General features: G+C 41.9%; 1 protein-coding gene across 1 annotated transcript; it reads left to right on the top strand.

Moving 5' to 3' along the window:
• Positions 1 to 2,873: 2,873 nt before the first annotated feature.
• Positions 2,874 to 4,121, top strand: LOC109162256. The gene has a single exon (XM_019310975.1). The coding sequence runs from the start codon at positions 2,874 to 2,876 to the stop codon at positions 4,119 to 4,121; it is 1,248 nt and encodes a 415-aa protein (XP_019166520.1).
• The last annotated feature ends 19,723 nt before the right edge of the window (positions 4,122 to 23,844 follow it).

The raw sequence follows: 23,844 nt of genomic DNA, 5'->3' as shown, positions 1-23,844 counted from the left end.
ACGGCAGGTGGTTGTCCACCCTCTGGTACGGGGGACAGGTACTGGCAGGTGGTCAGGTGGGGATTCGTCTCCCCACTGACTGATAAGCTTAATTTCTAGGCATTATTTAGAGTAATTTTAGTAAGTGATTTGCATAAATAAATTAAGTTTTAGGGTTAATTTTATTATAAATATTATATTTAGTTATGTGTTACTAGTTTAGATTGATTTTAATAAATATTAAGATAATGTTACTTTTTATTAATTTAAATAAGTTTTTTTTTTTTGATATTTAGATTTAATTAAGTATATCATTAGGTTATAATTATTTTATTTATATTATTTGTTTTGTTTTTTTTTTCTGAGGGAATGGCGCAGCACTAAAAGCAGAGAAGGAAAAAAACCCTTTTTGGGGGGAGAATTGCTTTTGTCCCTGGGGTTCGGCGAAGAAACGGAACGAAGAAGAAGCAGAGAAGATTGGTGCGGCTACCTTCGACATCCAGGCTTGAATTCTCCTCACCGATTGAATTCTTCGTTTTTCTCTCTTATATAAAAAATACCTCGTACCTAGTAGCACTTAGAATTTATTACTTACAGTGTTAATTCGCATTATGATTTTTGGCTAGGACCTTTAATTAGGGATTTTGATTAGCCTATATTAGATTAATTGATTATTCTTAATGATGTGTTGATTCTTCTAATTTCAATTTCATAATTGAACTTGATTATATTTATTTTATGTATTTTAATTGTGGATTGTGTGACTAGCCATTGCATAATTCTAATATTAAGGTTTATAAGAAGAACTGACAGGTGAATTATGAACCTAGAACTCGTATAATAAACACAATTGACCTAAACTAGACATAGCTTTAGGTATTTGTGGTGTTATTTGATTGTTATTTAATGGGTTTAATTAATGTTGGTGAGATATCGACGGATGATCACAGTTAATTGGATACAACCTAGTAGCTCGACGGAGTATTAGGATATATTTGAAACAATCATCACTATAGTCATAAGAATCAATACTTGGGAGAGTTAGTTAATTATCTAATAGGTGAACCCAAATCCCTAGTCTTCTCACAATTGGAATTTCCCTTTGCTTTAAATTCATAAATATTCTTTTAATCACATTAATTCTATTTATTTGCGATTTTCCTTATCAACAATTTGATTATTTAAGATAACAGTTAATAATGTTCTTCGTGGGATCGACCCTGGAATACTCCAGGAATTTATACTGTGATTGACTCTGTGCGCTTGCAGATTATAGCAATCAAGTTTTTGGCGCCGTTGCCGGGGAACACTTAATTAAACTGTTTTCTTTAAGATTTTCTTTTCAAATTTATTTATGTTGTTAGGCTCGTTATTATTTTATTCTTATTTTTATTAAGTTTTTTTTTTCCTATTTTTATTTTATTTTATTCTGTTTATGAACTTAAGGCGATCACTGAGGCATAAAAACGCTGAATTATTTCCTATTGATCTTGAAATTGAGCGTACTTGCAGAAAAAATAGGGTACGAAGGCGGCTTGAAATGGCTGAAAGCAATAGAGTTGTTCAACTGGATGACCCCGTACCACCAATAGTTCCACTTCCTCAAAATCAAGTAGCTCAACCACGTCTTCGAGACATCCAAAGACCGGTAATAGCTGTTAATCCTTCTTGCATTCAATTATCTGATGCAGCTAGAAATTATGAACTCAAGACCTTCCATCTGAATATGCTCCCGACCTTTAACAGTTTGGGAAGTGAAGATGCTTTGAGTTTCATGCGTGAGCTCTATAGTACGGTACAAACTTTACCTTTAAATAATTTATCTGAAGAAGAGCTTAGAATGAAATGTTTTCCATATTGCATGAGGGACGATGCTAGGCAATGGTTGTTAAATTTACCAGAGGGTTCTTTAAGAACTTGGGATGATGTTTACAATGCTTTCATGTTTAAATATTATTCATCTCAAAAGACAATGGACTATAGGAGTAGGATATGCACTTTCACTCAAAGAGAGGGTGGATTATTTCATGAAGCGTGGGATCGTTTTAAATTGCTTTTAACACAATGTCCACACCATCAATTCCCATTGTTATTGTTGACACAATTCTTTTATGATGGTTTAACTCCTAATTGTCAGTCTCTTGTAGATACTGCTGCAGGTGGATACACAGGTGATAAAAATAGTGATGAATTAGAAGCTATCTATGAGAGCTTAGCTACTAATTCTCGACAAAAGGCAGTGAGAGGTCGAAGGACTGCTGTGCATGAAATTAGCACACAATCTGAGTTGACAACACAAGTGGCTGAATTGACTAAACAGATGAACTTATTGATGACTCGTGATAGTTCGAATTAGAGAATTTTGTTCTTATTGCAATACATATGGTCATAATTCTTCTGTTTGTATGAATGCAGAGTCATCACAACCATCTTATGAGGAAGCTTATTACATGGGATCCAACATGGGTAGGCAACAACCAAGAAATGATCCATTTTCTAATACATATAATCCAGGTTGGCGAAATCACCCTAACTTCTCATGGAGAGATCAAGGTAATGCAAGACCAATGGGACCACCCGGATTCCAGCAACAAGGACCATCAGGATTCCAGCAGCAGCAATACAGACCTTTCCAGCAGCCACCTGTACCACAACAGTCTCAACTTCCTGCTCAGGAGAAAAAGCCTCAATTTCAGGAGATGTTCATGCAATACATGGCTAGCCAGGACACTATGATGAAGAAAATGGATGCAAAAATTGATAAGTTTGCTCAATCCAGCCAAACATCCATTCATAATTTAGAGTTGCAAGTAGGTCAGTTGGCTAAATTGGTTGAAGAAAAAGATCGAGGTAAGTTTCCTAGTAACACTGAAATAAACCCTAGGGAAGGAGCTATGGCTGTCACCTTGAGAAGTGGTAAGATTTTGAATGAAGTTTTGAAAGAAAAAGAAGCCATGAGTGAAAAAGAGAGTGATAAAGAAGAGGAACAAGTGCCTAAAGAGAATTCTAGTGATCAAAACCTTACTTTCTCTACAGTAAAACCTTATTTACCCCCCATTCCATATCCACAGAGGTTACAAAAGAGGAGCCAGGATAATAACTTCAAAAGATTCTTAGAGGTTTTTAAAAAATTGCAGATTAATATTCCTTTTGCAGAAGCAATTGCCAATATGCCATCTTATGCCAAGTACATTAAGGAAATTGTGTCGAATAAAAAGAAACTGGAAGAGTTTGCTACTGTGCACTTAAATGAGGAGTGTAGTGCTATTCTACAAAGCAAATTACCTCCTAAGCTAATGGATCCAGGAAGTTTTTCTATTCCTTGCACTATTGGTAATACTGTTGTTGATAAATGCTTATGTGATCTAGGTGCCAGTATTAACCTTATGCCTTTAACTCTTTTCAATAAGTTGGAAATATCTGAAATGAAGCCAACAACAATCTCTCTTCAACTTGCTGATAGATCAGTCAAGTACCCGCTTGGAGTAGTGGAGGATATCTTGGTAAAAGTTGGTAAATTTTATTTTCCTGCTGATTTTCTGATTCTTGATATGGATAGTGATACAGATACATCCCTTATACTTGGTAGGCCATTTTTGTTAACAGGAGGAGTAATAATTGATATGCCTTTAGGAAAATTGATTTTTAGAGTAGGTAAAGAAAAAGAGGAATTCTCTATCTCTAAGGTTGTAAAATTACCAACTTTTGATGAATCATGTCTTTTTGTTGATTTTATTGAGAAACCTTTAGAAGAATTTGTTAAGCATTCACCTGGTGAAACACCACATCAACTTGAACTTAAACCACCTTCATTGCGGTTCAAATACGAATTTTTGAGTAACAATGATACTTTTCTTATGTTTTCTTATGCTCATTTACTTCATGCAAAAGAAGAGAGATTGTGGAGAACATTGACTAAAGCTTGGCATGACAAAAATAATTTTTGGAGAGAATTCAATGTAGGACAAGAAGTTTTGTTGTCTAATTCTTGTCTTAAGCTTTTTCTAGAGAAATTGAAGTCTAGATGGTTTGGTCCTTTCATGGTGACTAAAGTTTGTTCATATGAGGCCATAGAGATTGAACGAGATAAAAAGAGACCATTCATGGTTGCTTCACCAAAAGGCAGTCCCGGAAGAAACTGACAACTAACAGGGGAGTTTCCAGTTTATTTCATTTTCTCATACTTGCTTTTATATTTAACATTGAGGACAATGTTGAGTTTGAGTGTGGGGAAGGGAAAGTAAGATTAGGGGATATTTTCTGCAAGTTTTATGCAAAATATCAAAAAAAATTCTGCATTTTTCTTGCAATTATCTGCAACATTTTCTGCATTTTCTCTATTATTTTTGCATTTCGCTACAGTAAAATTCTGCATTTTTCTTTCTACATTTTCTGCACTAATTTCCTGCATTTTTCTGGAATTCTCAGCATCATTTCCTTCACTTTTCTGCAATTTCTTAGCAAAATAAAGTTTTAAAAAAATGCCATCTAATGACTATGTTGATTGAGAGATAAGTTCTAGTGTTTTGGGAGTGCATAATATCAATGAATGTGTTTGGATATATGTATGCTTGCATAGAGTTGGTAGCCAATTCTGTCACACCGTGAGCTTTTGAGCCTAGAGGTTGCCCACTGCAACTTATTTTCATTTTTGAGTGTTTATTTACCCTCTTTGATTGTGTTACTTATAGAACTTGCTTCATACCATTTCATAGCTACATGTTATATGATGACACGAGAATGATTAAGGCATTAGGATTTAGCCTTATAGCCTTAAAAATGACGACAACCTTGTACATGTTATTTTCCCCTAGTGAACCATTTTGAGCTTTATAATAAATATAAGACATTTTTCTTCATTAGCCAGTTCCAAAGAACCTTAGCTCATAAAAAGAAGCCTCTTAACCCGTCCTTGGGGCAGTAGATGTCATTATTTCATTTATTTGTGCAAGGTGACCAAAAGTGATTAAGTATGAGTGAGATTGGAGTTGAAAGGTGATTGTACAATTGGTTTTCTTGGAGTGAAGAATTGTTTGTGATCAAAGGGGGTGAAAATGAAAAAAATGAACAAAATGAGATCTATTCTAATTTTGTGGGTTGAAAAATCTTGTTAGCCCAAACTTTTGTGCTCATTTTATTCTTAAAATGATTTATGAGCAATGAAGGCATGATAGAAATTTGATGATTATGGGAAGAGTACTATTGAGGGTGATGTGGAAATGATGAGCTATCTATTCGGTTTTACCAGAAAGGAAAAAAGGAGAAAAAAGAGAGAAAACAAATGAAAAAAAAAAGATGATGAAAAAGAGATGGAGGTTTTGAAAGTTGTTTATCAGTGAAAATGATGAGGGGGAATGAAGCAGTGATAGCTTGTTTTAATAGAGTTCATTGTATGGGTAGAATACGAGTTCTTGCTCTTGATATGGTGAAATTATGGCTCTACTAATTCCTTGGACTTTATTTCTATTTCCATATATCCTTTCTTTGTTAAACCACATACCCTTGGCCCCATTACAACCCATAAATAAAGACCTTTTGACTCGTGTTTTTCATATAATTTTAGTAGTGGAGTTTTGGTGGACAAGCAAGCCTATGGTAAGTGCACTCTCAATAGAGGATGGTGTGTACCTTTCTTATACATATATATATATATGAGAGATTGAGTGAACAACCGTGAGGACTACTATTCTCTATTGACTTGTGTGCATATGACTTTGAACTCTCATGAAGTATTATGTGTTTACCAACTCCCTTGAATTGAATGCCTAGTTGACATGGATATGGTTGGTAGTTTGACTTCATTGCAAATGTTTGCTTGGGGACAAGCAAAACCTTGAGTGTGGGGAAGTTTGATAAGCTTAATTTCTAGGCATTATTTAGAGTAATTTTAGTAAGTGATTTGCATAAATAAATTAAGTTTTAGGGTTAATTTTATTATAAATATTATATTTAGTTATGTGTTACTAGTTTAGATTGATTTTAATAAATATTAAGATAATGTTACTTTTTATTAATTTAAATAAGTTTTTTTGATATTTAGATTTAATTAAGTATATCATTAGGTTATAATTATTTTATTTATATTATTTGTTTTGTTTTTTTTTCTGAGGGAATGGCGCAGCACTAAAAGCAGAGAAGGAAAAAAACCCTTTTTGGGGGGAGAATTGCTTTTGTCCCTGGGGTTCGGCGAAGAAACGGAACAAAGAAGAAGCAGAGAAGATTGGTGCGGCTACCTTCGACATCCAGGCTTGAATTCTCCTCACCGATTGAATTCTTCGTTTTTCTCTCTTATATAAAAAATACCTCGTACCTAGTAGCACTTAGAATTTATTACTTACAGTGTTAATTCGCATTATGATTTTTGGCTAGAACCTTTAATTAGGGATTTGGATTAGCCTATATTAGATTAATTGATTATTCTTAATGATGTGTTGATTCTTCTAATTTTAATTTCATAATTGAACTTGATTATATTTATTTTATGTATTTTAATTGTGGATTGTGTGACTGGCCATTGCATAATTCTAATATTAAGGTTTTTAAGAAGAACTGATAGGTGAATTATGAACCTAGAACTCGTATGATAAACACAATTGACCTAAACTAGACATATCTTTAGGTATTTGTGGTGATATTTGATTGTTGTTTAATGGGTTTAATTAATGTTGGTGAGATATCGACGGATGATCACAGTTAATTGGATACAACCTAGTAGCTCGACGGAGTATTAGATATATTTGAAACAATCATCACTATAGTCATAAGAATCAATACTTGGGAAGTTAGTTAATTATCTAATAGGTGAACCCAAATCCCTAGTCTTCTCACAATTGGAATTTCCCTTTGCTTTAAATTCATAAATATTCTTTTAATCACATTAATTCTATTTATTTGCGAATTTCCTTATCAACAATTTGATTATTTAAGATAACAGTTAATAGTGTTCTTCGTGGGATCGACCCTGGAATACTTCAGGAATTTATACTGTGATTGAATCTGTGCGCTTGCAGATTATAGCAATCACCGACCCCTCGCTGGTACGATGTTAACTCGGCACTTTCCCAACCCGGGAATTCCTCAATTACACCCAAAATCAAATCCAAATACATCCCAATACATAACAACAACAATAGGGACTTGAACTACAAGAATTAGGCCAAGGAACCAACACAATTAAATCCCAAATACAAGCACTAATCATACCAAGAATCAAGAATAAATACACAATGATTCAAGATCATCAAGAACCTCAAGAACTCGATCATACCAAGCTTTAACGACAAGCCCTAAACCTAGAATAACACCCGAACATGCATAAACCCACCCAAGAACGCCAAGAACATCTCAACAACAAGATTCACAATATAAATCCTAAGGACAAGCCCTAAACATAAGTAAATACAAGAACCTGTCAATCATCACACAAGACCATCAAGATTATCAAGAATAGCAAGAATTTACCATATAAACCTAAAGACAAGCTCTAACAAGATATACATACAAAATCACACATTCAATCAACCAACGGAGCCAATCAATAAACAATAGCAAGGAAAATAGATTTTGTAAGACATGGGTTACCTTTTTAGCTTAATTAAACTTCTCACAACTTCCTAAGATCTTTCCTCAATCGATCCTCCCTAAGCCCGGTGATGGGGAATTCCTTGGCTAGGTCTCTTGGGGAATTTCGAGTGCTATGGGTGGGAAGGGTTCTAAAAGCTTTCTAACCCCCTATATATAGATTTAGGACTCCTACTTAGAATCTGAATAGTAAAGGCCCACTTCTTTTATTCCTAACAAACTTAAAGTTCTTATTATAAACAAGGGTCCATGGTCCATTGTGGGCCACATTAATTAATTAAGGGAATTCTAATTAAATTAAATCCTTTTTAACTATTTTTGGCGGGATTAATTACATAATTAATCCTGGCTTGAAGATCGTAACACGGGGTGTTACACTTCTCCTTATACGGTCGACGTCCTCCTTATTATTGGGAAATTCTACCTTCTGTTGTATCTGATTAATTATGTCCGCCATCCAAGGCCACTCAGACTAATTCCTGCGATCCTATCGGGAAGCGAGCGTCCGTGTGACTGTGCAAACCGACAGTATTTCAATGCTCGGACACTCCACATTCTCAGTGCGACAAGCCATCGACAGATGCGGGGTATGCCCCGGAAGGCCAACTTTGACAAAATGACTGCTTCCACGTTCTGTGCTCGGGGGACGTGGATGATCTCATGGGCGACCAGTCTTTCCAATAGCCCCTCAGCCACGTCCTTATATAATTTCAGCCTTTCCTCCTTGGTTTCACATTCGGTATTCAATTAATTGACTATGAGGCGGGAGTCAGTCTTCACGCACACCCGAGTAGCTTTGAGTGCGATGGCAAGGCACAAACCCCCAGTGACCACCTCGTACTCTGCTTCATTGTTGGAAACCCTGAACTGATACCGCAATGCATAATATAGGCGAAAAGCCTTTGGCGTGGTGATCATCATGCCGCCTCCACAGTGCCGGGCGCTAGCCGCGCCGTCAGTATGTATCTCCCACCAATCGGCCTCTTCAGGTCACTCGGTGGACAAGCTCTCTTCCGGGCGTGCGGTACAGTCCACTATGAAATCAGCCAAGGCCTGGGACTTGATGGATGGATGGGGAGCGTATTCGATGCCATATTGGGTAAGCTCCATGACCCACTTCAGTAGTCGTCCGGATGAAGACAGGCTGTGCAGCACACTGGATAGGGGTAAGTCGGTCAGGAGCCGAACTTGGTGGGCCTGAAAGTAAGGTACTAGCCTCCTGACCGTGGTGACCAGGGCAAAAGTAACTTTCTCAAGGGGGAATAATTGATCTCTACGCCTTTCAAGGTCCATGTGACACCCCGTAATCCAAATTCAATTAAGGGATTAGTTAAGTAATTAATCCTAATCCAATTGATAATTTAATTCCTTAAGGGTCCGTTAGGAAAGCAGGAAAATGACTTATGGAAAATGTTTTCTAGAAAATGAGTCATTTTCCAGAAAACATTTTCCTTTCTGGTGTTTGGCTACGTAACAGAAATTTGTGTTTGTGTGTTTGATTCATTTTCCAGAAAATTGGTAGGAAAATGACAAAATCAAAAAAATAATATAAAAATCACAAGCATCAATGGAATATAAAAAAACATACAATTTGCTAGAATACAAGTGCAAATTCAAATAATCAAACCTCAGATATTTCAGCTCAAACAAACGGAAAAAAAATTATAAATTTTTTATAGGATAAACAAAGCGTGAAAAGAAAAGAAAGCATTCTCTGTACTCAAGGATAAACAATGAGTTTTCTCAAAAAAAAAAAATGATAAACAATGAGTGAAAAAAAATAAAAACATATTCTCTGTACTCAAACAAACAGACCAGCAGCCTCATCTCCCTCTCCGGAGACGGTGGTGGAAAACAGATTCGGCGGTGAAACTACAACCCTTGAACCTTCGTCTCCTTCTTTCTTTTTTCTCGGCCAGTAGCGATGGCGGTAACCGGACGCAGTGGCTGAGTAGAGCAGTGGCGGACCTGGGTTTTTTCCTTCGTCTTCCTGTAGCGGTGCGTAGATCGACAGTAGAAGTGGCTAGGTAGAGCAACGGCGGATCTGGGTTTCTTCTTCCGTCTTCGTCAGCAGTGACGGGGAGATTGACGGCGGCGACGGGATGAACCTCCAACGGGGAGATTGACGGCGGCGACGGGATGAACTTCCAACAGTGGTGATGGTCTCCGGTGGTGCAGATTCCCTTTCTGCGTTTGGTGTTAGTGGAGGCTAAGCTTCATATGATGGAGAACCAACCAATGGAAAATGACTTCCCCCAAAAAAAAAGGGAAGTCATTTTCCAGAAAATAGGTGTGATTTTCCATTGACCACAAGTTATTTTCCATTGACTTCCATTTTGGTTACCTAGCCAAACACCAGAAATTCGGAAAATGATTTCCAGAAGTCATTTTCCGGGTTTCCAAACACACCTTAAATTCCTGAAAATTCAATAGTCGGGGACTAGTAATTGACTAGTCAACCCAAAGTCAAGTGTTGTAACTAAAGCATTGTGAGTAGTTCCCTTGTTCCCTTACACCTCTTCATTTTCGTAAGGGTAATAAAGATATTTCACCTTATGTTAGTAATGCAAGCTAACCTAGAAGACACCCTTCATTCTTCCCCTTGCACTTTCTAAACTTGAGTTCCTCCTTCTCTCTAAAAGTTAGATAGCTTTTCTTCCAAGCCAAGTTGGAGCTTTACCAAATCTTCAAAGTTTGTCTTCAAGATTCCACATTTCCTACCTTTGAGCATCTAGGAGGGTAAGATCTATGTTTATCTTGTGTTTTTAGTGCTTTCTAAGGTGTCTTTCCTTAAAGATAGAATCTTTATGATATTTTGGTGTGTTCTTGAAGTGGGTGTGGAAGGTGAAACTTATTAGGAGCTTTGTGAAGTGTTATGTGAAGGTTTTTGTCTACAATAGGTAACCCATGCTCTACAAAATCTATTTTGCTTACCTATATGATGATTTCTTGGATTCTACATGTGATTTTGCTATGAAATGTGAGTGTTGATGCATTGTTTTGTGAAAATGCATATCTAGAGCTTGTTATTAGGGTTCTTGTATGCCATTTCTTGGCTATTCCTTTGATTCAAGTCATTTTGTTGTATTTGGTGAGATTTGGCATGTTTTGGACTTGAATTTGAGCTTGGAGTTGAAAATCCCGGAAGGGAAGTTTTGGTACAGGTTGATGTAACCGCGGGCGGAACGGTGGGCAGTGGCCTACCCGCCGCCCCACCCGCGGGGTACGTGTGTGAAGTGGGAAGGTTCCCGCGGGCGGAACCACGGGTGGGGGTCCACCCGTGGCCCCATCCGCGGGTACGTATTTTGGTGATGGTTGGGGATTTGTTCCCCGTGATTCTTTTGACTCAGTATTTGGTCTTTTGACTTCCCAATGTTCTTTTGTGGAGCTATTTGAGTGTCTTCTTGATGTTTTGTGTGTCTATTACTATATGGTAGGATTCCATGTAGGTTTTGGTGTCTTGAATCGTGCTAAGTGTTCAACATTGTGATTCGTTGAACCGTGATGAGTCTTGTGTGTTTTTCGTAACTATGTTTAGTTTACCCGTTTGATAAGCATGCTAGTTCGGTGTTTAAATGCTAGCGTGTGTGTTGTTCGTCCTTTCATATTGTGGATGATGACTTGTGTTAATCATCGTTGTTGTTGGACTGTGATCCATTCCTTGATTGAGTATGGTTTCATATCTTTGTTGTGATCCGTTGATTGATTCTTGTTGTGGTGTGGTGTGTGTGGCTGTACCTGGATTGCACGATTAATGGTATCGGACATTAGTCACCAAGGTACGGCAGTGGTCCTCGTGGTAGCCATGACGCGATTATGGAGTTTGTGACCTAAGTGATGGGTTCACGTATTTCTTGGGTGGCATGTGTTGCCGTGTGTGTGATCGGTACCCTCGTGTACTATGAATCAGTGGTTTTGTTGGTGGTCGTTGGTGGGGGACGATGGTCCCAGGAGTGAAAAGGTTGGACTTGGTTGTACAGGGGTCCTGGAGGGAATGGTTGGAACTAGACATAAGGTTGGGGGTAGCTATAAGGTTGGAACTGGGCATAAGGAAGGCATCTCAATTCGTGATGGGTGATGTCACGAAGGCTTGTGTAGCCGTTGTTGTGTATTTCTCTATTTGTGAAATGTGTTGTCACAAAGGCATGTGTTGCCATTGGTTGTGTCCTTATTCTCTTGTGTTATGCATGTCGGGTGTTAATCTACTGTGTGATGGTAGATTATGCCTTGAGCCGTTCTCGTGAGTCGTTATTGCTTCTTGTTGTCTTGGGATGTGTTCCCTTATCTTTATTGTGAGTGCAATGAGTCTTGTGTTTGACTTCTATCTTGGCTTTGAAATTGATATATACTATATCCCGTTTCGCAAATGATTTTATATATATATCCTATCTATGTATGATATTCACATGTATTGGTGGGTTACCAGCATCATTCGTTGACCGTGCGTCGACCCATATATATATTTGTGTTCTTTCAGGTGCTGAGTAGATGAGAGTGCGGTCTAGAGGCAGTTAATGTAGACCCCTTTCCCTTGTGATGGTTTGGGCTTGCGTGCCTTTGATTAGACTCTAGACTTTATGTTGTTGACCTTGCTTTTGGGATTGGTAGATTATGTTGCAGATGTTTACGCCTGTGCGTTCACCGTTGTGTGAGCGTGGCATAACACTCCATGTGTAACACCCCGTGTTACGGCCTTTAATCCTGGATTAATTATTTAATTAATCCCGCTAATAATAATTAAATATGATTAATTATGTTTAAGTTCCCCTTTAATTAATTAGTAGGGTCCGCCATGAACCGTGGACCCTTGCCTGAATTAGAGGCTTAAGCCTATTAGGAATAAAGATAGTAAACCTTTTACTGTTCAGATTGTGATTAGGATCCGCTTTAATTAATATGGACCCTTATCCCTAAAGCAAGCCCCTGAGTCCTATAATGAATAGAATTAGTAAACCCATACCATTCAGGCCCTAATTAGGAGTCTTAAATATATAAATAGGGAACTTAGGAGACACCCGGAACCCCCCACACGCCTAGACGCCCCATCGCCCCAGGAGAGCTCCAAGAATTCCCTTAGAAGAAATCAAGAAAGCAAGAAAGCTTAAAGAAAGATCCTTCGTAGCCAAGGAATTAATTAAGGCTAAGAGGTAACCCATGTCTCAACAAAACCTATTTTCATAGCTATGATTTCCCCTTAGGGTTTCCTCCATATTGTTGTAAATGGCGATTGATGATGATTATTATTGATGTCGATATAATGATTCCATGAGGAATCCTGATAATCTTGATATTGGGAGTTTCTTGATAATTATGATGTTCTTGATGATTAATTGGGGTTTTGATGATTACGTGTTGTTCTTGATGATTATGATGTTTTTGATGATTAATTGTTATCCTTGATAATTATGTGTTGTTCCTACCGAATCTTGCAATTAGAAGACGAATTGTATTCTTGTTGATATAAAAGTGATTAGAACCCTAGGTTGTATCGTATGATATTATTCTTGGATTATCGGGTGGGGAAATCGCATGTTTGGGTGTTGATTATGATTAGAAAAGCATGATAGGTTATGTGCCGTTCGTTTATCGTATTTGATCCGTTAATTGTCTATGTGTTGTCGTTGACTACGTGGAAAAGTGTCTAAGCATGGTTTCGGGTTCCACAATGGTTCCCGGGACGAAAAGTGGTGAAAAGAGTCAGTGGGGGGTAGGGGACCCACCACCTACCCGCGGCAATTCGGGCAGCTCCGGCAGCGGGCAGCTGCCCGCCGGGCACCCGCTGCCCGGATCAGTGATGGCCGGCGGGCAGCCGGCGGGTGGACCCCCCACCCACCGGCTACCCGCTGGAATTTCCCCCCCTCGGGACCCCGGCTTCCCCGTTTGATGTTTCCCCGATCCCCGTGGTGTCCCAACGAACCCAGTTTGTCGTGCCTATGTCTAGTTTGATATTTCGGATACCGTTCGTAGGTTTATGAGTCTATTATATTGCAAGCTAGTTGAATTGGTATCCCGTTGACCTAGGTGGAAGAAGTATGAACCCCTTAGGACTATTCTTAGTACGTGATGGATCACGCATAAGGTTGTTATACGCTTTATCCCCCTTCCCAATGTGTAATGTGGGTTGCATGTGCTTGCTATGTGTTATGTGTGCGTGTTGCCCCAATTCGGTTGCGATCGGATTGGTTATCCTGAGCTGCGGTTCAGAAGCCGGCTACACTCAGATGGGAATTCCTGGCTGCAGTCGGATGACGGTATCCTGGGCTGCGGTCCAGAAGCTGGTTGTAGTCAGATGGGAATTCCTGGCTGCAATCAGATGACATTTTCCCGAGCTGCGGTTCGGAGGCTGGCTGTAGTCAGATGGGAATTCCTGGCTACAGTCAGATTACACATTCTTATGAGCTGCGGTTCATCGGTCGGTTGCGATCGACCCCTCCGTGTTGCGATACGGGGCAGGGTGCTGCGGGGCCGTGTCAGAGCTATATGCGCTGACCCTCATGTATGGGCATGCGATTGGTCCTGTGGCGCCAACAAAGTGTGTTATGTGTTGTGACATGGACGAGTTGTGATTACGAGTGTCTTGGGGGATGTGACTATGGGATTTATATTGGGGATTGTTCATGTTGGGTTATGATCATTGTTTATGCTTTGCCTTATCTGCCTTATCTGTTGTGAACTGCATATGCTCGTTATAACTGTTGCTTATGTCTGACCTTATCTGTCGAGTCATTCCCGGTTTTAAAGCTAGAGTTCGTAGGATATATCTTCATGCTCAAAATGGTTTTCGTATATCTATATATATCTCTATATGTATTGTATTTCAACGCGTTGGAGTGGGTTACCAGCATCTCTCGCTGAACAGATATATTTGGCTTTCAGGCACAGAGGATTAGAGCACTGGAGCGCGCTAGAACTGGAGCGTAGAAGTAGTGTAGTTTCCCTTTCGGCCTGCGTGCCATGTTATGCTTTTATATTTCGGAGGATAGTAGTTAGACAGCCTGTGCACCTGGGTTCTCTAGCCCCGGTGTGGCATAGCACCCCGTACACTTATGTTACGCTTTGGAATTTAATGAGATGTTACCTTTATTATTAAGTTTTAAATGTCTTGAAAATCAGGGGTGTTACAGTTGGTATCAGAGCCTAAGTTTGACCCTAGGAAAAGACTCTTAAGACCGGACTTTTGGACGTTAGGCTTAAACTCTAAGTACCTAGGAACATAGGACTCAGGAACCTTAGGACGCGCGGTGAGATTGTGAAACCTACACATAACTTCCCTACACGTTGCCCTTTCCCATTCTAAAACCCTTTCCCACTTATCACTTCACCAGAAGTGCGTCGAACCCTAACTTAATATTCTTGTAAACACTGACCAAAAAAACGATAGCATGGCACCGAACAGAAGGCAATCAAGGACTCCGGAACCCGCCACCAGCGACCCCTTGACTCAAACCCTACAGCAACTAACACAAGTCGCGCAGGCGTTAAGCGACGCGGCCCTTCGCAACACCAGACCCCCACCGCCTCCGGTGAATGCAAACTCTGACGTCGCTCGACAAGTCTCGAATCACCGACCACCCACGTTCTTCGGAGAAGAGGACCCCGTAGTCCTGGAGGAATGGATTCGGACCCTTGACAAGATTCTAGGGGTAGTAGAATGCCCGGAAGAGCGTCGTGTAGAAATAGCCTCGTTCTACTTCGGGCACGAGGCCGACCTCTGGTGGATCCACGAAGGACCCACCCATCAACAAGAACCAGGGTTCAACTGGGAAAGCCTCAAGGCATGATTACGTGAACGGTTCTACCCAACCCACATAAAAGCATCCATGTATGAAGAGTTCCTCCATCTAAAGCAAGGAACGGCCACCGTCGTTGAGTACCATAAACGATCCTCGAACTGGCGCGCTTCGCACCCGAACTTGTCCCCACCGAGGTGACCAAGGTAGAAAGATTCGTATCGGGCCTCAACTTCGAAACCCGAAAGGCGCTAGTAGTAAGTAGGCCCCGGACCCTCAACGAGGCTTACGTCAGTGCCGCGAACCTCTATCGGATCCAACTACTTCAACGCGGAGCTTAGGAACAAATGCGAAGAAGGAACACCGGGAGTGGGGCACCATCGATGAAAAGAACAAGGAACGACATCGGCACAAAACCAAGCAACCCGACTAATCCAAGACCGCCCCCAGGAAGCAACGAAGCGAACCCAAGAAACTTTCCTTGCCCGAGATGCAACAAAAGTCACAAAGGCAAGGACTGCGCAGGCAACCCCTGGCGATGCTTCAACTGCGGGGAGGAAGGACACAAGGCCTTCCAATGCACTCGGCCCCAAAGACCGCGTCCCACCACCACGGGCCAACACGGGGGTACCGGTCACCAAGGGGGCTACAGCGCCCCCGGAAAAATATTCGTCATGAGCCAAACGCAAGCCGACCTCGGGAACGAAGAAGGCCTAGGAAGGGAAAACCCAATCCCTAAAGACGAGGACCATACGGGCCCTGCCGAAGAAAACCCCGAAAGCGAATTCTGTCTGGGATAAGCCATCACCCCCTTGTAACCACCCTCTACACTGTATAGACGACTTATTTAGTTTAATGACTTCGGGAGCATTATGTCTACTTGACCTAGCTACTTGGAAAGTATTATAAATAAAGATTCCTTTTCATTCAAATTCCGATTCCACTACGAGAGTAAAACACAAGTTATGCCATCCACCCAACCCTTCCTCACTAAAGGACGAAACAAGGAAAAAGGACAAAAACCACCTCACCAAGAAATACTTAATGTTACCATTGGGATTAGAACCATGGACCTCTCACTTACAAGTTAAAGCTTTAACCACTAGCCCATGAATGTTTCTTGAAACTTCAAGGGGATACTCCCTTGTTAAAACCCCTCCAAATCCCTAAAACCCACAAAATCCCCAAATCAAAAACCCTTCTTCCTCTTCTTCTTCTTCTTCTTCTCCTTCTTCCTCCCCACACCCTCTCCTCCTCCCTCTCGCACACCCCACTGCCCCACCATAGCAGCCACCTCCCAACACCACCGAACGGACGCCGTCACCGCCCGGCCACTCCCCGGCGACGCCGCCCCGCCTCGCCGCCGTCCAGACCAAGCCGCCGGAGATCACCCGCCGTCCACCCGAGCGTCGCCCAGCTACAACCCGCTGCCCAGCCGACCCCACAGCGCCACCGCACTAGAATCGACCCCCACCTCACCGGCGTCGGCCTCGCAAGCGAAGAATACACCGAAGTCCCACCGCCGCCTCGCCGGAGAACTCGCCGGAAAACCGCACCGCCTCGCCGGAAAACCCGCTGGAAACCGTACCGCCTCACCGGAAAGATCGCCAGCAGACACGCCCGTCAAACGAGTATCACGATGCCAAGGAAACCCCTCGGAATCCGCACCCCGGAATGGAACAACGCCGATTACACCGTAATCGGAGGTAAAGCACTTGAACCCGACCAATTTTCTCCGGAATTGGTTGATATGCTTAAATACCAAGGCCTTCTAGATACATACCTCACCATCAAAGGGGATACGTACCCCGAATTGGTGAAGGAATTCTATCAACACCTTGTGGCCACCAAACGGGGCGACAAAGTAGAAGTGACCACTAAGGTCCGTGGCAAGGAAATTGTGCTTTCCGAAGGCCGGTTGGCCAAGCTCTTGAAATTGACCACCACGGGTGTGTCTAACTATGACCGAAAGGGGTGGATTGATACCCAAACTACGGGATACAAGGACTATCTCGGGTACTTACTCGGGAAGGAGGACGGGTTCACCTCGGCTACTCGACCCAACCGAAAGTGGCTATCGGCGGAGCAAAAGATATTGGTTATGGTTATAACCGATAGCCTCTTGCCCACCAATAACAAGAGCAAGGATGTAAGGAGCTTGGAGTGCACCTTTGCGTACCTCCTAAAACATAAAATCAAGTTCAACCTGCCGGCACTCATGCTAAAGCACATAGAGTTCTGCAAAACAAGCAACCGGCTTAGCCTACCTTACGGGATGATCCTAAGTTGGATCATGGAGAAGAAGGGGGTAGACCTAAGCCACACCGAAGTCAAGACCGCCGATGGCATGGTTCTCAATGCCCAAAACCTCCGCCGCAACGACATCTACTACACCGAGGGAGGACACTATCTCACCCTCGAAGAAATTTGCCAAAAACCCGAGGAGGAACGTAGAGAATTGGTTGATCGGTTGGACATCTCCAATAAAAAGCTCAAGCGGGCCATGCAAGATTGCGGAGGCACGGAAGAAAATGAGGAACAGGAGGAGGATGACGGGCCCGACCCGACAGTGCAACCACGATCCGGAAGGGACCCGAGGGATCAAAACGAGAGCTCGGTCAATGAGCGCATTCTCGCACAGCTCAACCAGCAAAACCAAATCATAGAAGAAGGGTTCTCTTCCTTGATTCGCACCACACGCGCACTCGATCAGAGGGTGGCAGCAATCGAGGCCGCCTTGGGCACTCGTGGGGCGCCCAGTTCCAGCGCAGGAAACCGAGGTACACCCATAACTTCTCTATCACAACGCCACCAAAAGTACAGCTTATCCCAAGCTAAGACAAACGTAGGGCCACACTCCTACCCAGGAGGCCGAACTACGGGATGTCTAGGGGTGAAAGGGTGGACTATGACACCGGGCTTCGGGGACGAAGCCCCTTGTAAGGGGGGGAGAGTGTAACACCCCGAGTTACGGCCTTTAATCCTGGATTAATTATTTAATTAATCCCGCTAATAATAATTAAATATGATTAATTATGTTTAAGTTCCCCTTTAATTAATTAGTAGGGTCCGCCATGAACCGTGGACCCTTGCCTGAATTAGAGGCTTAAGCCTATTAGGAATAAAGATAGTAAACCTTTTACTGTTCAGATTGTGATTAGGATCCGCTTTAATTAATATGGACCCTTATCCCTAAAGCAAGTCCCTGAGTCCTATAAGGAATAGAATTAGTAAACCCATACCATTCAGGCCCTAATTAGGAGTCTTAAATATATAAATAGGGAACTTAGGAGACACCCGGAACCCCCCACACGCCTAGACGCCCCATCGCCCCAGGAGAGCTCCAAGAATTCCCTTAGAAGAAATCAAGAAAGCAAGAAAGCTTAAAGAAAGATCCTTCGTAGCCAAGGAATTAATTAAGGCTAAGAGGTAACCCATGTCTCAACAAAACCTATTTTCATAGCTATGATTTCCCCTTAGGGTTTCCCCCATATTGTTGTAAATGGCGATTGATGATGATTATTATTGATGTCGATATAATGATTCCATGAGGAATCCTGATAATCTTGATATTGGGAGTTTCTTGATAATTATGATGTTCTTGATGATTAATTGGGGTTTTGATGATTACGTGTTGTTCTTGATGATTATGATGTTTTTGATGATTAATTGTTATCCTTGATAATTATGTGTTGTTCCTACCGAATCTTGCAATTAGAAGACGAATTGTATTCTTGTTGATATAAAAGTGATTAGAACCCTAGGTTGTATCGTATGATATTATTCTTGGATTATCGGGTGGGGAAATCGCATGTTTGGGTGTTGATAATGATTAGAAAAGCATGATAGGTTATGTGCCGTTCGTTTATCGTATTTGATCCGTTAATTGTCTATGTGTTGTCGTTGACTACGTGGAAAAGTGTCTAAGCATGGTTTCGGGTTCCACAATGGTTCCCGGGACGAAAAGTGGTGAAAAGAGTCAGTGGGGGGTAGGTGGGGGGTAGGGGACCCACCACCTACCCGCGGCAATTCGGGCAGCTCCGGCAGCGGGCAGCTGCCCGCCGGGCACCCGCTGCCCGGAACAGTGATGGCCGGCGGGCAGCCGGCGGGTGGACCCCCCACCCACCGGCTACCCGCTGGAATTTCCCCCCCTCGGGACCCCGGCTTCCCCGTTTGATGTTTCCCCGATCCCCGTGGTGTCCCAACGAACCCAGTTTGTCGTGCCTATGTCTAGTTTGATATTTCGGATACCGTTCGTAGGTTTATGAGTCTATTATATTGCAAGCTAGTTGAATTGGTATCCCGTTGACCTAGGTGGAAGAAGTATGAACCCCTTAGGACTATTCTTAGTACGTGATGGATCACGCATAAGGTTGTTATACGCTTTATCCCCCTTCCCAATGTGTAATGTGGGTTGCATGTGCTTGCTATGTGTTATGTGTGCGTGTTGCCCCAATTCGGTTGCGATCGGATTGGTTATCCTGAGCTGCAGTTCAGAAGCCGGCTACAGTCAGATGGGAATTCCTGGCTGCAGTCGGATGACGGTATCCTGGGCTGCGGTCCAGAAGCTGGTTGTAGTCAGATGGGAATTCCTGGCTGCAATCAGATGACATTTTCCCGAGCTGCGGTTCGGAGGCTGGCTGTAGTCAGATGGGAATTCCTGGCTACAGTTAGATTACACATTCTTATGAGCTGCGGTTCATCGGTCGGTTGCGATCGACCCCTCCGTGTTGCGATACGGGGCAGGGTGCTGCGGGGCCGTGTCAGAGCTATATGCGCTGACCCTCATGTATGGGCATGCGATTGGTCCTGTGGCGCCAACAAAGTGTGTTATGTGTTGTGACATGGACGAGTTGTGATTACGAGTGTCTTGGGGGATGTGACTATGGGATTTATATTGGGGATTGTTCATGTTGGGTTATGATCATTGTTTATGCTTTGCCTTATCTGCCTTATCTGTTGTGAACTGCATATGCTCGTTATAACTGTTGCTTATGTCTGACCTTATCTGTCGAGTCATTCCCGGTTTTAAAGCTAGGGTTCGTAGGATATATCTTCATGCTCAAAATGGTTTTCGTATATCTATATATATCTCTATATGTATTGTATTTCAACGCGTTGGAGTGGGTTACCAGCATCTCTCGCTGAACAGATATATTTGGCTTTCAGGCACAGAGGATTAGAGCACTGGAGCGCGCTAGAACTGGAGCGTAGAAGTAGTGTAGTTTCCCTTTCGGCCTGCGTGCCATGTTATGCTTTTATATTTCGGAGGATAGTAGTTAGACAGCCTGTGCACCTGGGTTCTCTAGCCCCGGTGTGGCATAGCACCCCGTACACTTATGTTACGCTTTGGAATTTAATGAGATGTTACCTTTATTATTAAGTTTTAAATGTCTTGAAAATCAGGGGTGTTACACTACGTTTTCCATCTATTTCATGCTTATGTCTTCCGCTGTGTATGCTTTTATGGTTAGAATTATCAGCATGTTTAAGGTTTAATTTGGTATGGAAATCGGGGGTGTTACAGTCCACCCGACGTAGTACACGGGTAGCTAGACCTTATCCTCTTCTCGCACAAGGACCAACCTGACCGCCTTTTGGGAGGCGGCCAGATATAACAACAACATCTCACCCTCCTTGGGCTTAGATAAGAGAGGAGGCGATAAGAGGTACCTCTTGAGGTCTTCAAAGGAGACCTCACATTCCCAGTCCACCGTAACCCTTCCTGCTTCTTCATAGCCTCGAAGAAAGGAAGAGCCCGATCAGCGGACTTAGACAGGAATCGGCTGAGAGCGACCATCCGGCCAGTCATGCGTTGCATCTCCTTAAGGTTGTTGGGAGGCTGCATGTCCAAGATAGCTTGCACCTCCTCTGGGTTGGGCTCGATTCCCCGCCGGGTGACCATGTAGCCCAAAAATTTTCCCCCTCTGACCGCGAACGCGCACTTTTTAGGGTTTAACCACAAGTTAAACTTTCTCATGACGTTCAAGCAATCTACTAAGTCCTTTGCGTCGTCAACATAGGCGGTCATAGATTTGCCGATCAGATCCAAGAATATCCGGGCAACCATCCTGTGTAAGTGGTTCCCGTGTTCTTGAGGCCAAACAACATGACTTTAATGGATTAAACCCCATCTGGGGTTATGAAGACAGTCTTTTTCTCATCCGACTTGTGCATGAATATCCAATGAATTCCTGGAAGGCGTCCATAAAGCTGAGTAGAGCGCACCCCGCCGTGTCATCAACTAACTAGTCAATCCGCGCCAAGGGAAAATGATCCTTCGGGCATGCTTTTTTGTGATCCGTGTAATCCATACACGTCCTCTATGCCGGCGGCTTGGGCACCAACACGACGTTGGCCAGATAGCCGAGATACTTAACTTCTCAAATATGCCCAGCGACCAATAAGGTATCTACTTCCTTCTTAACGAAGTCTCTGCGATCGTTTGACAGGAATCTCCTCTTCTGAGCTACAAGCTTAAGGCTGGGATCGACCGCCATCCGATGCGTTATAATGGACCGGTCGACACCTGGCATGTCCTCAGGTGTAACACCCCCTAAAAACAAGCTATTTAAAAGCCTTAAACATGCAGATAACTGAGCTAAACAACAAACACAGCGGAAGACTGAAAGATAACTAGATAAACATGAATCCAAAACACGGGGTGTTATGCCACGTTCACCAAAAGGATGAATGCTACGGCAACATCTGCAATGTTTACATCTAATCCATAGTCTCAAAGGGCTACAACTAAACTGGCACACAGGCCACAAAACAAGAGGGAGAAGCTACACTAGCAAGCACTAGACCGCGCACTCGTCTAGACATCACCTGAAAGAACACAATAAAACATGGGACGACGTCCGATCAGCGAATAATGCTGGTAACCCACCAATACATGTGAAGTAACATACATAGATAAGATATAAGTTTGTAAAGCCATTTTCGAAACGGAATACATATATATAAGTTCAAAACCAAGAGCAATAGTCAACACAAGACTCAACACTCTTAACAAGGATACTGGAACACATCCCAAAACCACAAAAGATAACCACAACACAAAGGATAAAGACAAGACAATTGGCAACACATGCCTTTGTGACTACACACGTCACAAGAAGAGAACTCACAACAACGGCTATACAAGCCCTCGTGACATCACCCATCACGAGTTGATATGCCTTCCTTATGCCCGGTTCCAACCTTATTGTTGGTCCCGATAGGGTGGTGAAAGTCTAGAGGGGGGGGGGGGTGAATAGACTTTCAAGCTTTTTCAAATTAAATAACTCTTTGGTAACTTCAACTCTAAGTAACAAGTAAATAGAGCAAGTTTGTACTGCACAACAGAATAATAATAAAGAGTTATGCCCAACTTAGTAAATTAGGTGTGTAGCTATAAGTAAGTTAGGTATAAATGATATGTAAAGTGATAGAGATATTTTGAATATATAGAGGAGATGGTTCACTCAATATATAATGACAATATTAAAGATTGTAAATAAATATCGTATCACGTCGACCGTGTGACGAATGTTACATGCAACACGTCAAACTTGCTTAGCATAAATCACTATTTAAGCTCGAGAAGTTTGAGTCACATGCATACGTGAGAACACACTAAACCCGGATGATAAAGATTAATCGTGAATAGTAAACGGGTTAGACGGATGAGATAGATAAATGTAGCAAATAATGTAAGTGCGGTATGTAAATGAGAGAGGCAATTTATAGTGGTTCGGAAGTGGCGTAATCTTCCTAGTCCACTTTTCTCCTTTCACTTCTAGGAGAAATTCACTATTTTCCACACACAGTTACAATAGTGAACAAGTGCTACACAGGCACTTCCTCCGGATGTCTTGCACACAGCTACACCCTGCTCCGAGTGTCTCGCACACAGCTACACTCAACTCCGAGTATTTCGCACACAGCTATACTCAACGCCAACTAAGTGTCTTGCACACAGCTACACTTAGCAACTACAAGTGTTTTGCACACAGCTACACTCACTATAGTATTTTGCACACAGCTATACTCTTTCTACAATTTACAAATACAAGGATTTGTATTTCTCTCTCCAACTAGATTTTGAGACTATTCAGACTAAGTCTCTTTGAATATTTTGAGCACTAGCACTTTTGAATTTTGCACTTGTATTCTATCTCGTTTTTCTCTGTTCTTCTCACGCTGTTTGTCTTCAAGTCTTCATGGCTTTTTATACTCAATCAAATATATCCGTTGGAGTGGGATAATTTGATATTTGAATTTTGAATCTTCATAGCCTGATATTGTTGACAGTAGCAGATCTTCAATTTTGATTTGATTTGTCAACTTGCCTGACAAAGTAATTATTTTTAGCACAACTTTGATTTTCTAGTTGTTTCTAAAAATATTACTTTAATTGTCAATTTGAATATCCAACGAATCTTTGAAATAAATTCACCTGATAGAATTTATTTCTAGGATAAGTTTTTATATTCAAGCCTTCATAAATATTTTTCCGTTCTGATCAAATGTCTTTCAGGCAATTTTGGAGTTTTGTGGCATGTGGGTG

Source organism: Ipomoea nil, unplaced genomic scaffold (genome assembly GCF_001879475.1).
Source record: "Ipomoea nil cultivar Tokyo-kokei standard unplaced genomic scaffold, Asagao_1.1 scaffold2928, whole genome shotgun sequence".
NCBI lineage: Eukaryota > Viridiplantae > Streptophyta > Magnoliopsida > Solanales > Convolvulaceae > Ipomoea > Ipomoea nil.
The sequence above is the reverse complement of the archived record's forward strand: the minus strand, read 5'-3'. Positions and strand labels throughout refer to the sequence as shown.